The sequence below is a fragment of the Molothrus ater genome, chromosome 5, assembly GCF_012460135.2.
Source record: "Molothrus ater isolate BHLD 08-10-18 breed brown headed cowbird chromosome 5, BPBGC_Mater_1.1, whole genome shotgun sequence".
NCBI classification, from domain to species: domain Eukaryota; kingdom Metazoa; phylum Chordata; class Aves; order Passeriformes; family Icteridae; genus Molothrus; species Molothrus ater.
In genome coordinates, this window is record NC_050482.2 from 72,607,660 (window position 1) to 72,620,777 (window position 13,118).

General features: G+C 40.7%; 1 protein-coding gene across 22 annotated transcripts in view; it reads left to right on the plus strand.

The window, feature by feature from the left end:
* Nucleotides 1-13,118, plus strand: part of C2CD5 (C2 calcium dependent domain containing 5) — a 56,819-nt gene that overhangs the window by 23,020 nt on the left and 20,681 nt on the right. For 13 of the 22 annotated variants that reach the window (XM_036401363.1, XM_036401366.1, XM_036401368.1 and 10 more), the window contains one exon: nt 853-961. In XM_036401363.1, coding sequence (XP_036257256.1) covers nt 853-961 — 109 coding nt within the window. Of the gene's footprint in view, nt 1-852; nt 962-3,566; nt 3,633-13,118 lie in introns of all 22 variants that reach the window. The other 9 variants (XM_054514962.1, XM_036401350.1, XM_036401355.1 and 6 more) reach the window with 1 other exon arrangement.

A 13,118-nucleotide genomic window follows, 5' to 3' on the forward strand; every position in this document is an offset into this window, starting at 1 on the left:
ACATGATTGCATGATTTTTCTTTTTCTTTGCTTTCTGCATTTTAGAATGCAATTTAGAATTGCTGAACACGAATTATTGCCTTTCCCCCATAAGTGTGCTATTATGGATATATCAGACATATCACAGAACGTCTCTGGAGTAATTAAAATCTGGGTTTGGGCTCAGTTTTTTGAATGTGACTTTTATTTCATCAAATGAGTCTTGAAAAATTGCCATTATTACTTACTTTGCCCTTTTTATGAATTAAAAGCTGGAGTAGTTACTGAAAGTTAAGTCTTTATTTTACTTATTAACTGGAAGTGAATTATTTTAGTTTGAGAATTTACAGTTGTGTTTCAAGACCTGAGCTTTATTTTAAAAGATGTATATTTACTTGTTATATTTAGAGTTTACTAGCAGAGCAGTCCTTTGATATTTTTAGGTTTGTTTTCCTGTAATAAGACCGTCCTCATTCTTGCAGGGCTACAGTTTGTTCCACTCTGTGCTTCAGAATCAAATTGCAGTCAGTTGTAATGAGAACACCTAAAAATGGAGAAAAATTTTATTTTTTTATCAGCTAATGAAAGAAGAGTTGTGGTGTTTAGCAGCCATGGTAAAAGTGGATCAATAGAGATTTTATTAATCTAAAAATATGTAAAGTTTTGGTTGTTTATCACTGTTGTGCTGAGAAACAACTCTGTGGGGGAAAAGCACTGAGTGTGTGGAACCTGTGCTTTTCTGGCCCTGGGTCTGTGGGCACGCGTGGCTCTGGGGGTGCCTCTGGCATCCAGGGCAGCGAGAGCTCGGTGCATGTCACTGCCACGCCGAGCCTTGCTCAGCGCTGCGCTAATGCTGGTTCTTGGTGCCCACAGGAATTCCCCTTCTTCACCCTGACCACCTTCCCACCCGGCTTCCTGCTCCACGTCGGGGGCGTCGTCAGCGCGCGCTCCGTGAAGCTCCTGGATCGCATCCACAACCCCGGTACGTCCGCACGGGAATGCGGGAGCGCAGCACGGGAGCACAGGAACACCTGCCTGGCACAGCCTGCCTCCCTGCCCGGTGGCACCTTGGGGAGGGACAGATCTGTTCCAGCTGGGCACAGCCTGCCTCCCTGCCCGGTGGCACCTTGGGGAGGGACAGATCTGTTCCAGCTGGGCACAGCCTGCCTCCCTGCCCGGTGGCACCTTGGGGAGGGACAGATGTGTTCCAGCTGGGCACAGCCAAACTGGCACAGCCTGCCTCCCTGCCCGGTGGCACCTTGGGGAGGGACAGATGTGTTCCAGCTGGGCACAGCCAAACTGGCACAGCCTGCCTCCCTGCCCGGTGGCACCTTGGGGAGGGACAGATCTGTTCCAGCTGGGCACAGCCAAACTGGCACAGCCTGCCTCCCTGCCCGGTGGCACCTTGGGAAGGGACAGATCTGTTCCAGCTGGGCACAGCCAAACTGGCACAGCCTGCCTCCCTGCCCGGTGGCACCTTGGGGAGGGACAGATGTGTTCCAGCTGGGCACAGCCAAACTGGCACAGCCTGCCTCCCTGCCCGGTGGCACCTTGGGGAGGGACAGATCTGTTCCAGCTGGGCACAGCCAAACTGGCACAGCCTGCCTCCCTGCCCGGTGGCACCTTGGGGAGGGACAGATCTGTTCCAGCTGGGCACAGCCAAACTGGCACAGCCTGCCTCCCTGCCCGGTGGCACCTTGGGGAGGGACAGATGTGTTCCAGCTGGGCACAGCCAAACTGGCACAGCCTGCCTCCCTGCCCTGGTGGCACCTTGGGGAGGGACAGATGTGTTCCAGCTGGGCACAGCCAAACTGGCACAGCCTGCCTCCCTGCCCGGTGGCACCTTGGGGAGGGACAGATCTGTTCCAGCTGGGCACAGCCAAACTGGCACAGCCTGCCTCCCTGCCCGGTGGCACCTTGGGGAGGGACAGATCTGTTCCAGCTGGGCATTGCAGAGAGCCATTGAGGCTCGGGAAATGAGTTACTCAAAGGTTGTGGTTTTGGTGAGAAACCTTTCAGCAAATTAAGCTAGTAATAACAACAATGCTTGGAATCAGTAACTCTGCTGAAAGCTAGCTTTGAATTATTGAGGGATTAATTAATTTTTGCTGCTTTTTGTGATAAAACTCGATGCAAGTTTTTCCATTCAAACAAAAATGAGATTAAATGCTTGATCTTAACTATGAATCTTTTCCCATTTTCAGCTCCTTGAAATCTTTAAGGACTAATGGCTACAACTCACAACGTGGTTTTTCACCTTTACAGTTTTGTTTCTGTTCTTAAAAGCCTTTACTGAACAGTACTTCAAGATTTTTATTTATTCTTTTCCTGGGATCCCCAGCACAGGAACTCATGGGGTTTGCATGTCCTAGTTCTAATGTTAGAACTGAGTGACCTTTGGCTCTCAAGACTTGGTTGGTTTAGTTACTGAGTCCAGATGAGGAATGCTTTGCAAAAAGCTGGAGTTGACAGTGCACTTAAAAATGCAGAGGAGAGGAAAAATAGCACCTGCAGTGGTTTTGCATGCACTAGTCAGGAGTAATAAAAAGAAGTTTATGCAAATACATTCTTAAAAACAAGTACAAAGAACCTTATCTTTTCCTTTTCTTCCTATGGCCCAAGGCAAGCAATTCACCAGGCAGGTAGATCAGATTGTTGCTGATCTAAAGATTCAGTAAACTGGCAACATGTAATTAAATCCAAGACTTAATTTGAATTAGATCCTCCTTGTTTAAGGGATTTTTTTCAAGTATATTAGTACACAATGTTGCTCTTTTGTTTTCCTATTCTAAGATCTATTTACGCAGTGGAGATTAAAAGAAATGTCAGAATATAATTAATATGTGAGTCTTTCTTTGCCACAAAGTTGTTTTATGATTTTGTGCTTTCAACAGATTTCTGATACTGGTCTCTTATGTGTAAAATTAACTGTGCGATAGATACAAGACAGAATATTAAAAAAAAATCAATTTTGCTCAGAAGTTTTAAAAACTGATTTCTTGTATTATGCACTCCTTCCTTTTTACCAGCTGACTGGAAGCAGTATAAGCCATAAGGCAAGAAGAGATGTGTGTTTGCAGAGCTGCAGTGTTTCTGTGGGACTTGCACATTGCTCCTGACAAGTGAATGTAAAATGCATGATCCTTGGAACTCACATTGCAAAACAGCAGGAACAAAAGGGGGAATGAAGGCACGTGGCTGTGGGAGGGAAGGTGGAGGAGTAGCAAAAAATTCTGATATAGTTTTGATTGTGAAGCATTTGAGTCAAATAAGTCTGTAAAATATTAAAGGAAGCAAACAAACTGGCAAAATAATGAATCAGGAGAAGGTGGGAGAGGAGAGAACGTTTGCAGGTGGATTAAGAGCTTGCCAGTAGGACCAAACTGCAGATACTATCCACGTTGGTCACTAGTGCCAGACTGCTCTAGCATGCTCCTTTTTCCCTTTCTATTTCAGCCTCTGATTAACTCTGCTGTCTGTGTCTTTCCAGTTCCTGTGGAGTGGTGTTGTCAATTGTGTTCTTGTTGGTAGTTTTTTCACTATTCTGCTGCTATAACTGATCTACTAATTTGCTGTTTTGAACTCAGCCTTTGTCGGAATTATGGGTAACACAAGATCATACAAACTGCTAGACTGGAATAGTTTCAATTCAGGTATTTTATTAGTCATTCAGTACTACATATGCTGACAGAAATTATGGCAGCTCAGTGAAGTTATTAGAAATGCTCTAGGATGTTTAGGTTAATGCCTCAAATTTAAATCTATTTAATCATCAAATGCCTAAATGTCACGTTTTCATGCTGTTAAAGACTTTCTTTAAAATTGCAAAATATTGTTTTAGTATAAAATAGTATTGCTGAGAATAATTTAATATCCATCTGGAAAGCTGAATGTTCAGATGTTTATTTAATAGTCACGTTCAGCTCAGCATCCATGAAGGAAGTAATTTAGGATAAGAGAATGGATCCTTCCTTGCACAGTTGGGATCATGTCAGGTGTGATTTTTTTTTTTGGGGGTTTTCTTTTGGTTTGGGGTTTTTTTGTGTAATGAGTTTTTGGGTGTTTATTTTGGCCTATTGGTTTGATTTGGGGGGACTCTTGGTTAGTTTTGTTGTTTTGCATGGGCTTGCATTTTCTTCAACAAAGGCTTTCCTCCTGTTAATTTCAGGACGTCAGTGAATGTTTGTTCTTAATACTAGCTCTAAAATAATAGTTGTATTATAGATAATAATAGATCTAAAAAATATCCAGGAAAAATAGAGGACTATCAGTTTAAAGAGAAGGGTAATATGTAGCCCAGGATTTGTTGGTTCATAAATCTTGTCTTGTAAAATGCAGCCAGTTACAGGACTCTAAACATAATTATTTGAACTTTTTAATCACTTCATTACCCAGCTTGAAAAAAGCCCCATTATCCTTAATTTTTATGCAGTTTCAGTAATCACAGTGTGTAACTTCCCTTATACAGCTGTAGAAGGAATGGATGAGTTGGTGCAGTCTAGATGCAGTGGAGGTTTCTCTCTGTCATGTTTTCCCTGTGGGAAGATGGCATGGTGTGGCAGAGGGGCAGGAATAACTTCCTGCACAGAACATCCAAGCCAGCAGGACTTGTCAGACTGTGGCATTTATAAAGCTGGCACCATAAAAAGGTACAAAGCTGACCTCTGAGGGCTTGCTTCCCCCACACACTTTCCTTCTTGATAATTCACTCTTGCCATGCAGCTCTGTATCATGCTCTAAAATTCAGTTTAAACATGCAGTTATTAAAAACCACATATTTTTCATTCTGCATATTCTTCAAAAGCAGGGAGAGCTTAAAACTATTGGCTCATTTTAATTGTTCCTTTTACAGTAAGCATCCTTTAAAATTATGATTGAGCTTTTCTGATTTTGTTTGGTTTTTTTTTGCTTGTTCTAAAGTGATAATCTTTTAAATTAACTTTCAGTATATAAAAGAATATTGTCAAATTCTCAGGTCTGTGACTGGTATGGCATAGTCTGATCCAAGGTGTTAAAAATATCTTGAAATTTTTGTGTATTGTGTGCAACCTTGAAAAGTTGGAATTCATTGTTGCTTCTTCCAGATTGTTTAGTGGGATGTTTTTATTGAAAGAATTTTGTTAGAATAATGGAGTAAATGAGTTTATGTACTGACACTAAACTTGCCTTGAACTAGGCTGGAAAGTGATCCACAGTGTAAGATTTGAAGCCAAGTGCAAGTCAGGAATTCAGTTCTTGGCAGAATATCCAGAACTGTTGTCTGAATTTTTTAGAGGTCACAGGAAAATGAATGTGCATTTCTATGGATATAAAGCATTTTCCCCGGAGGTGTTGGTTGGAGTAGAGAGGTGTAAAGCAAGGAGTACCTGTGGAGTGATCCCTGCTGAGAGCTGGCAGTGTTTGTGTAGCCCTGGTGTCAGGAGCAGAGCAGGTTGGCCCTGCTGCTTTGGGATGAGCAGGTTGCACTCCTGTTCCTGCAGGTGTGCATGGGCTTTGCAGGGCCAGCTGTGCTGCTGGACAGAGAATGCTGTCACAGCCACAAGTGGGATAACGTTATTTTCCTTCTGGAAAACGCTCAGGCTTCATTTCAGCCTGCTTAGTAACTGTGTACTGCAGAAGGATACTTCTTCTTCTTTTTTTATTTGTCTTGCCAATGACTTAATTGTATGTAAGATACAGCAGGAGCATCCAGTGGTAGGGGAACGTCAGAGATTTGAAGGTGCTTGGAAATCAAACATGGAAGTAAAGACTATTTCATGAATGGAAATATCTGGGAATTGCATATAGTTCAATGAAGAATTGTTTAAATGTTTGTAAAATACAAAAAGGTGGGTTTGAAGATGAATTTGCAAAATGAAAGTAGGGAGTTGAGCAAAAATTCATAGAAAAGAGGGCACATAGTACAGTGGAAGATAGACGGCCCCAGAGACTCTGGGAAAGAATCAACTCTCAGGATAAAAAGATGCAAGGAATCCTCAAGGCAGGAGGCTGGCTCTTTGTTAAAGGATGGCACTGAGGTTAAACACAGAGCACAAAGGAAGGCAGTGCAAGAACTTGCTGAATAGAGGCTGCTTTTCCATGTGGCTGTTCATAGCACCAGCATCTTGTTTCTCACACAATGAAATTTTACACTCCTCATTCAGGAAGCTGCTCCAGCAGTGCAACTTCAGCTCTAGGAGTCTGAAGTATGGGAAGAAAAAAGATTGTTAAAACCTTCCTAAGCATCTCCTGAGCTCCCTATGTGATATCCAGTCTCACTGTTGGAGTGTGAAATTCTCCAGAGTTAGTCTTGCTTATGAGGAAACACACGAGGAAAGCTTGGCTATGTTTTGTTTCTGTAACTGTTTTTCTTCCACAGAGATACAGAGATGTGCAAATGGCATTTCCAGCTGCTTTCTGGGGTGCAGGTGTGGCCCAGTTGTGGGAGCACAGCAGGAAATGTCAGAATGTGCCTGTGTGTGTCTGGTGTGGTTATCCTTCAGACCAAGTAGTAAAAGCCCCAGCCTTTTAAGGTTGACCTCTTGCCTTTTCTTGGAGAATTTCCAGGTTGGCTTCTTGCCCATCAGTGTGTTTTGAATGAAACTGGGAGGTTAGAGCAGTTGTCAGAGGCTTTTCCTGAAAAGAGTGAGGGGTGTGATGTTCTCCAATAATAATTGACCGCAGTTTTCCGCAGCCTTTCCAGAGGAGTGAATGTTCCCAAGTCATTTCTATGGTTAATGTGAATGGTGCTTGAATGTTATTTCTGGAAGCAGATACACCCTTATGTTAATGAAATCATTTTCATTGGGACTGTGCTTTTTTTTTTTTTGAGAATTCTAAGTAGGTATTTGTGTAACTGAAGAAAGGGTGGTCACTGAGCACAGAACAGTATTCACATGTTCTGTTAGAGATTCATAAATAAACTTGGCATTTCAAATCCTTGTTTAGAATTCTTTGCCTACCTGAGTAATGCTATTTCATACTGTTTTAAAACTCTCTCTAAATTCTGGCTAATGGTGTGAAAGCCAATAGAAACTTTTTTTTTTTTTGCAAGAGTGCTCCAAAAAAGCCGTTGCTTATTGCACAACTACACTTTGGTTTTGAATTGGTAGTACACGAGAGAGAAACCTTGGTCTGGCAAAAATTGCATTTTTGCACATAACTTGTCCTAATTTCAAAATGCAGGGCTTGACTAAAACTATTGTCTTCATAAAATTTCCTTCATGGATTGCATTGAGTTTTTTCAGCCTTCTGGTATTTGCTTCTGTGGTTGCAAACACACAGCTGTAGTTAAAATGTGTTATTGTTAGAAGAGAACCAGAATGGTTCTGGTTGAACCAGCACCTTCCTTACTGCTACATAATTACAGCTAAATGTGGCCTTGTAAAATGTCTGCTGGGGTTTTGTAGGAGGATACACAGGCAGAGAGCACAAGTTCTACAGCAATAACTGATAAATGTCAATGGATAATAAATATGAGGCACAAGAGATTTTCTTTTTAAGTCTCCTTGCATGCAGAAGTTCAAAGAGGCTTCTCTGCCTAGTTTGTCTTAAAACAGATGAAACAGTTGTGAGTGCACAGAAATAATGAATGCAGAGGTTCTGCATGCCTGAGGAGTGTAGACAAGGAATAGGAAACTCAGAGACTGTGTCATTGCATAGCAGCTGATGCCATCCCCTCCTGCAGCAATAAAGAGATTAAATGGGGTTTAGAAAGCCCTGTCTTGTTACAGCACAGAGCTCTGGGTAACAGCCCCTGGTTGTAGTCATTTGAAGCTTTTCTTTGAAGATTGCTCGTGTTTTAAAATAGGTTGTACTGATTGTGCCAAGGTGACAAAGCAACAGAGACACAGAATAGAATAAATAGTTTCTTTATTACCTGCTGAGTCACCATTCTAGGATGAGTGACTGAAATAATCACTAAAAGCTGGAGTAACAAAGGCACATATTTATGCATGGAAATTATTTTCCAGAGGCAAATTTATTTCCCATATTTCATGTTTTCTAATTTCTGGGCAGTATTTTTGAGCTTTTATAATTCTAAGTATGATGCAATTTAAACCTTCATTTTAAAATATTTTAATTTTTAATATATGTTTGTTTAATTTTTAATATATTCTGAAAATATATTTTTCTTCAAATGCCTTATATTTTGACATTATATTTTTCATTTTATTTAAGTTGTATCACATGGTGGTTTCTTTTTTTTTAGGTCTGCACTAAATTATTACTTCTGCTTTCACATTATTACAAGATTTCTTTTCTTTAGATGATACTTTTTTCAGCTTGTGCTCTTCCTATCAGACTTCCATCTACAATTAAAAGTTACAGCCACTGTTGTGGCTGTATTAAGCCGTAAGTGGAACAACCCTTCTGCTTCTCCATCTTGGAGTATATTTTGGATTAAAGCTATCACTCCCCAACAGTGAGCTGCCACAGAAAGGAATGACAAATGGAATTTTGTGTCTGGTTTCTCTTGGAGTCCTGGTGCTCATGTAGGGATGTGGCCTGACTGACCCAGTAGAAAGCTGCCCTGCACATGGAGGGGTTTGTGTTTAACCAGCCAGCCCAGGTCTCATCCTGTAAATGCAGTTGTAATCTGAGTGTTCTTAAAATTGTCTCCTGAGTAATTGAGGAATTCCTTCCTTTCAAGCCCTGTTTTGCTCACTCAGCAGTGTGGGTTTGAGAGGTGAGGTGTGTGCTGCTCTGACTGCATCTGGCAGAGGAGCCCTGGCTATCAGTAGCATTTTGCAGGCTGGAGGTTTTATGTGGAGTTTACCTTTGTAAGAGCAAGTGCCTGCTCCCTTTGGGTGTGGTTACACTATTTCCTGCTAGTTCAGTGAATCCTAGTTTTCCTTTGATGTATCCCTACAATCTACTTCTTTTGCTTGCTATAACAAAGTTTTCATTTGTACATCTTTTAGTCTTAAAGATGAATATAGGGAGTAGTATTTCTAAACAAGGATGGAGTGGCTTGGAACTGCTTTGAAAGTTTTAGGTTAATCTGCTGTAGATATAATTATTTGCTACCTGAATTATGTGGTAATCTTTACAGACCAGAGGATTTGTGTTTCAGTACAGTTATTTAGTTGCTAAATGTTTTACAAAATTGATAATGTCAATCTTAATAAGATAACCAGAAAGGATTAAATAAAACTTCAAGGTCCAGAGAAGGTTCCTTATAAACCTAACAAAGGTGTCTGTTAAAAGGTGTCTGTCTGGGTTGTTAAAAAACCCAACCAGCCAAAGCTACAGAAAAATACCACACATCTTTGTGATAAGCTGTTAGTAGGTTTTTAATTAAGATGATGTAAAAATAAGGGAATATTGAAGGTGTGGATAATGGCTTTGCCTAGTGAAAGATTCAGAGATTGAGTTTGAAAGAATATTCACCTCCATTGCCATTTTTGAAACAACAGAACAATGACTCATTTATAGATGGTGAAAATTTTCCTCAGATCGTTGTCCTTCTCCTGTGAGAGTATTGTGTTATACATGTAAATATTTCCTAAATGATACAATGTAAAATTGGTTGAAATTAATCAGACAGTCCCTACTTTGGAGCAATTTCCTCAGGCTGTCTAAGGATTCAGCTTTAAGGATACAGCAGCTCTTGGGTATGAACAGTGTCATCAAGAGGCCATTCTTAATCTGTCTTCAGTTTTAAAAATCTATATGGACCAGCAAAATGCAGCTTCTGGCTAAATCTTGAAAGAACCTGTGCAAGTGAACCTCTAGCAGATAACTTGGGAAAACGTATGAATCAGAAAGTGGTAGTGTCTAGGTGAAAGATATATAGAGGATATTGTCCCCTGGATAGGGCAGCTCAGGCTTGTATTCTAAGGGAGATGGGTGACTTGATGGTGGATAGAGTTAGCTCAAAGAACATTCCAGGTACAGAAGTGCTGGTTGTGGCCTGTAAAACTGCTGAATAAAATCTGTTTGGAAAGTTGCAGTTGGAGGAGGCTTGAGTAGGCACGATTTTTATAGAACACTGTACTTTTGACAGCATTGTTTCTCAAGTCCTCAACCATAGAAACAGTGTGCTTTGCTTCCACTTGGTTATAAATGTCCTGCCAATTTGGAAACATTAATGCAGTAAGTTTAGTGTTCAGCCTTTGGTTTCCCACAAAGGGGACATAATTAGCAGTGGAATTTCCTGCAAACCTTTCTGCTTCAAGTTGTAGAGAACCCTTGGTCCAAAGGACTGGGTACATTTGCTAGAAAAGCTTGTGACTGAGTGCTCTGTATGCTTGCCTTCTTGCTTCCACCTAGAATCCAGGGTCATTACTTTCTGTAACCATTTCAGTGAGCTGCCATAGTTTTCAGTCTGTACTGTCACCTGATCCAAGCATGCGCCAAAGTACCCACCGTTTCTGGCTCCTGTCTGCTGAATCTGCTTTGCAAACCCTCAGCTCTTGAGCTTTTGCCTCAGCCAAACAACCAACAGGCACTCCATGGAGTGTGCTGGACACATGCCATCCTGCTTCCCTAACTCCTCTGATTGTTTATCGGAATCCTTAGCTTTACTAAACTTGTAAATGCTCCGACAGCATCCCCATGTGAAATTGTGTGGCTCATGTGTCAAAAAAGGCTGCTTGTGAAAATATTTGTCAGAAGAATATGAATGCTACACATTGCACTGCATTCAGTGTTTCGTATCAACCTATTATTGCGATGTCATGGTGTTTGATTTTAATTGTAGACAATTATTTTGTATTTTAATACGCAAAGGTAAGTTATGTAAACTGAATGTACAGTATTTATATATAAAGATAAGAATTATTTTTTGGCCTCTTTCTGGAAGAAAAAAATAGTCAAATATCTTAAGCAGAGGTCACAGTCTTCTTTACAAACAATTGTTTCTGCATGACTCTTATAGAAATATTTGTTCTTGTATGATAAGAAATTGTTGGATTCTTTGAAAGATATTGGGACTGATCCTGTTAACACTAAAGACAATGCTTCTTACCTCTCAAAAGAATGAAAATGATCCATTATATTTCTGTAGTTAATAGTTTTGTTAGTGAGGATATTGAACAGATTGTTAGAATAAAGGGTTAAATGTTGTTTTAGCAAGACGCAGTGTTGAGCAACTTCACAGCAGTCTGTTTGCCATAATGGTAAGGTGTCCTTGTAGATGTTAGGTAAGAAAATTAAGTCTCTTAAGTTCAATAATTTAAACTATAGTTTTTTGTGGAGGAAAGCTAAATGTTTGCATAGAATTTGGGACCCGTCACTATTTCTACCTTTTATGTTCACTTTAAGGATCCCTGTTTCCTTTCAACATCTCATTCCATTTCAGTTTTCACTGTGGCTACATTCCTTTTCAATGTCATTCTTGTCTTTATCACTCTTTCCTTTATTTCACAGCACTTTGTGTTCATCCTCAGTCACTTCACCTGTTGTTACTCTCAAGTCCTCATCATGACTTCACATTTTGTTGCACTTTGACTTTGAATGCCACTGGTGATAAGTAGAAGCAGTTTGTACCAGATGGAACCAAAAGGTGTAAAAAGTCGTAGTTTTGAAAATTGGCACTTTTTTGTCTAGAAAAAAGGGTATTTCTTCTTTGCAGGTGTTTTTCTGTGAAGTACAAGAATTTGTGTGTCTGTGTAGTCAGTGTTTATAGCCAGCTGCCTGTGACCCTGTCTCACTGAGCAGGTGTTTTTCTGCATGGTCAGAGAACCACTTTTGCTGCTACTTACGCTTTTCATGTATAAGGAGAAACACGTGGCTTATCGAAACAATCTCTGGCCCATGGCTGGAGGGGAGAGGAGGAACTGCTGCCAAGATCCATGTCCATGTCACCCAAAGGAGTTAAAAAGAACTTTGACACAGAATGTGCTTGTGCTCTCACATCCTCCATGCACTCTGAATTTGTCAGATGTTGTGGCCTGGCCTTACAATCCCTTTCCAGAGATCATCCCTTGGTTCAGCCAGCCCTGCTGCTGTTCCCTGCTGGCATCAGAGCAGCCTCTGTCCAGAGGGGTCCCTGCAGAGAGAAGGCATTTCCCATTTTCTGCACCACAGGTGGTCCTGACAGCTGAGCTGGGGAGCTCCAGCCCTGTGTGTGTTGGATTATTTCTGTAGGAATCCCAGGAATTCCAAAGCTGGGAAGAGCAGGTGCTCCAGGAATCTGAGTCAGGATTGTTGAGTATCATCTTAAGCATTTATTGGCCCAGTCACTGAGAGGATTTAAACAGTTTTTTTACCCTGAGAGTGAAGTGCAGCCCCTCAGGAGTCTGCCAGTAGTGCACTGAAACCTGCTAAAGTGAGCTTGGATTACAGAACATGATTGATGGAAATCCCTTGCTTTGTGTCCTGACGTGTATATTTTTTGTTCCTTGCAGAGAACATTCCTAAGAACTCTCACTGTAAGGTTTTTTTCTGTTCAGTGTTTGTTTCTTAAAGCAAAGGCTGAATAAACTTTAGTCTGAGCACCCAGGTTGCTGCTGGTCAGTGTAATGCTGTGAGTTACACAAGCAATGCCATCCAAAGTTAGGTATAATTGAATATACAGACCTCTGCTCTTCCTTGGAATTAGAAAATGATCAATAGTTCAGTTTAGAAAAATTAGAGCCCAGTTCTAAATGCAAAGTTGAGGTAAAGTCATGAATGAATACATCTTACTTTACAATATTTCTGTTTCAGTAACTTTTAAATTGTGTATATCTGCATCTTGCATTTTTGTTTGTCATGTTGTCAGAGAAGCAAGTGTATGATAATGTGGTTATCATACACTGTGTTGGTAAATATTCCTGGTAGTACAAAATTGGTTCCAAATAAATTCCAGGTTTTGACTGTGATAATTAAATTATGATTCAGCAAGGAGAACTCAGTAGCCAGAAGTTTGTATCTGTGCCAAGCTCAGTTAATTTCAGAGAAATTCCATAAGAATCTCTCTACTCAGAACCCTTGGTAGTGATTCTTACTGGTTTTCCCTTTTTGTATCAACAATTAACACAGTTGCTAACTACATTCATTGCAGCAGGTAAGTTTTGAGAGAAGAAACAGCTGACAAATTCTAGTTGTAAATTCAGTATTTGTTGGCTCCATGTGTAAAGAGCTTGTAAGACAAGAGCTTTAGTTGTGGGAATTAATTGCTGAGAAGTTAAAAAATTAATGGACTGCATGAACTTACTCTAGCAGCACACTCT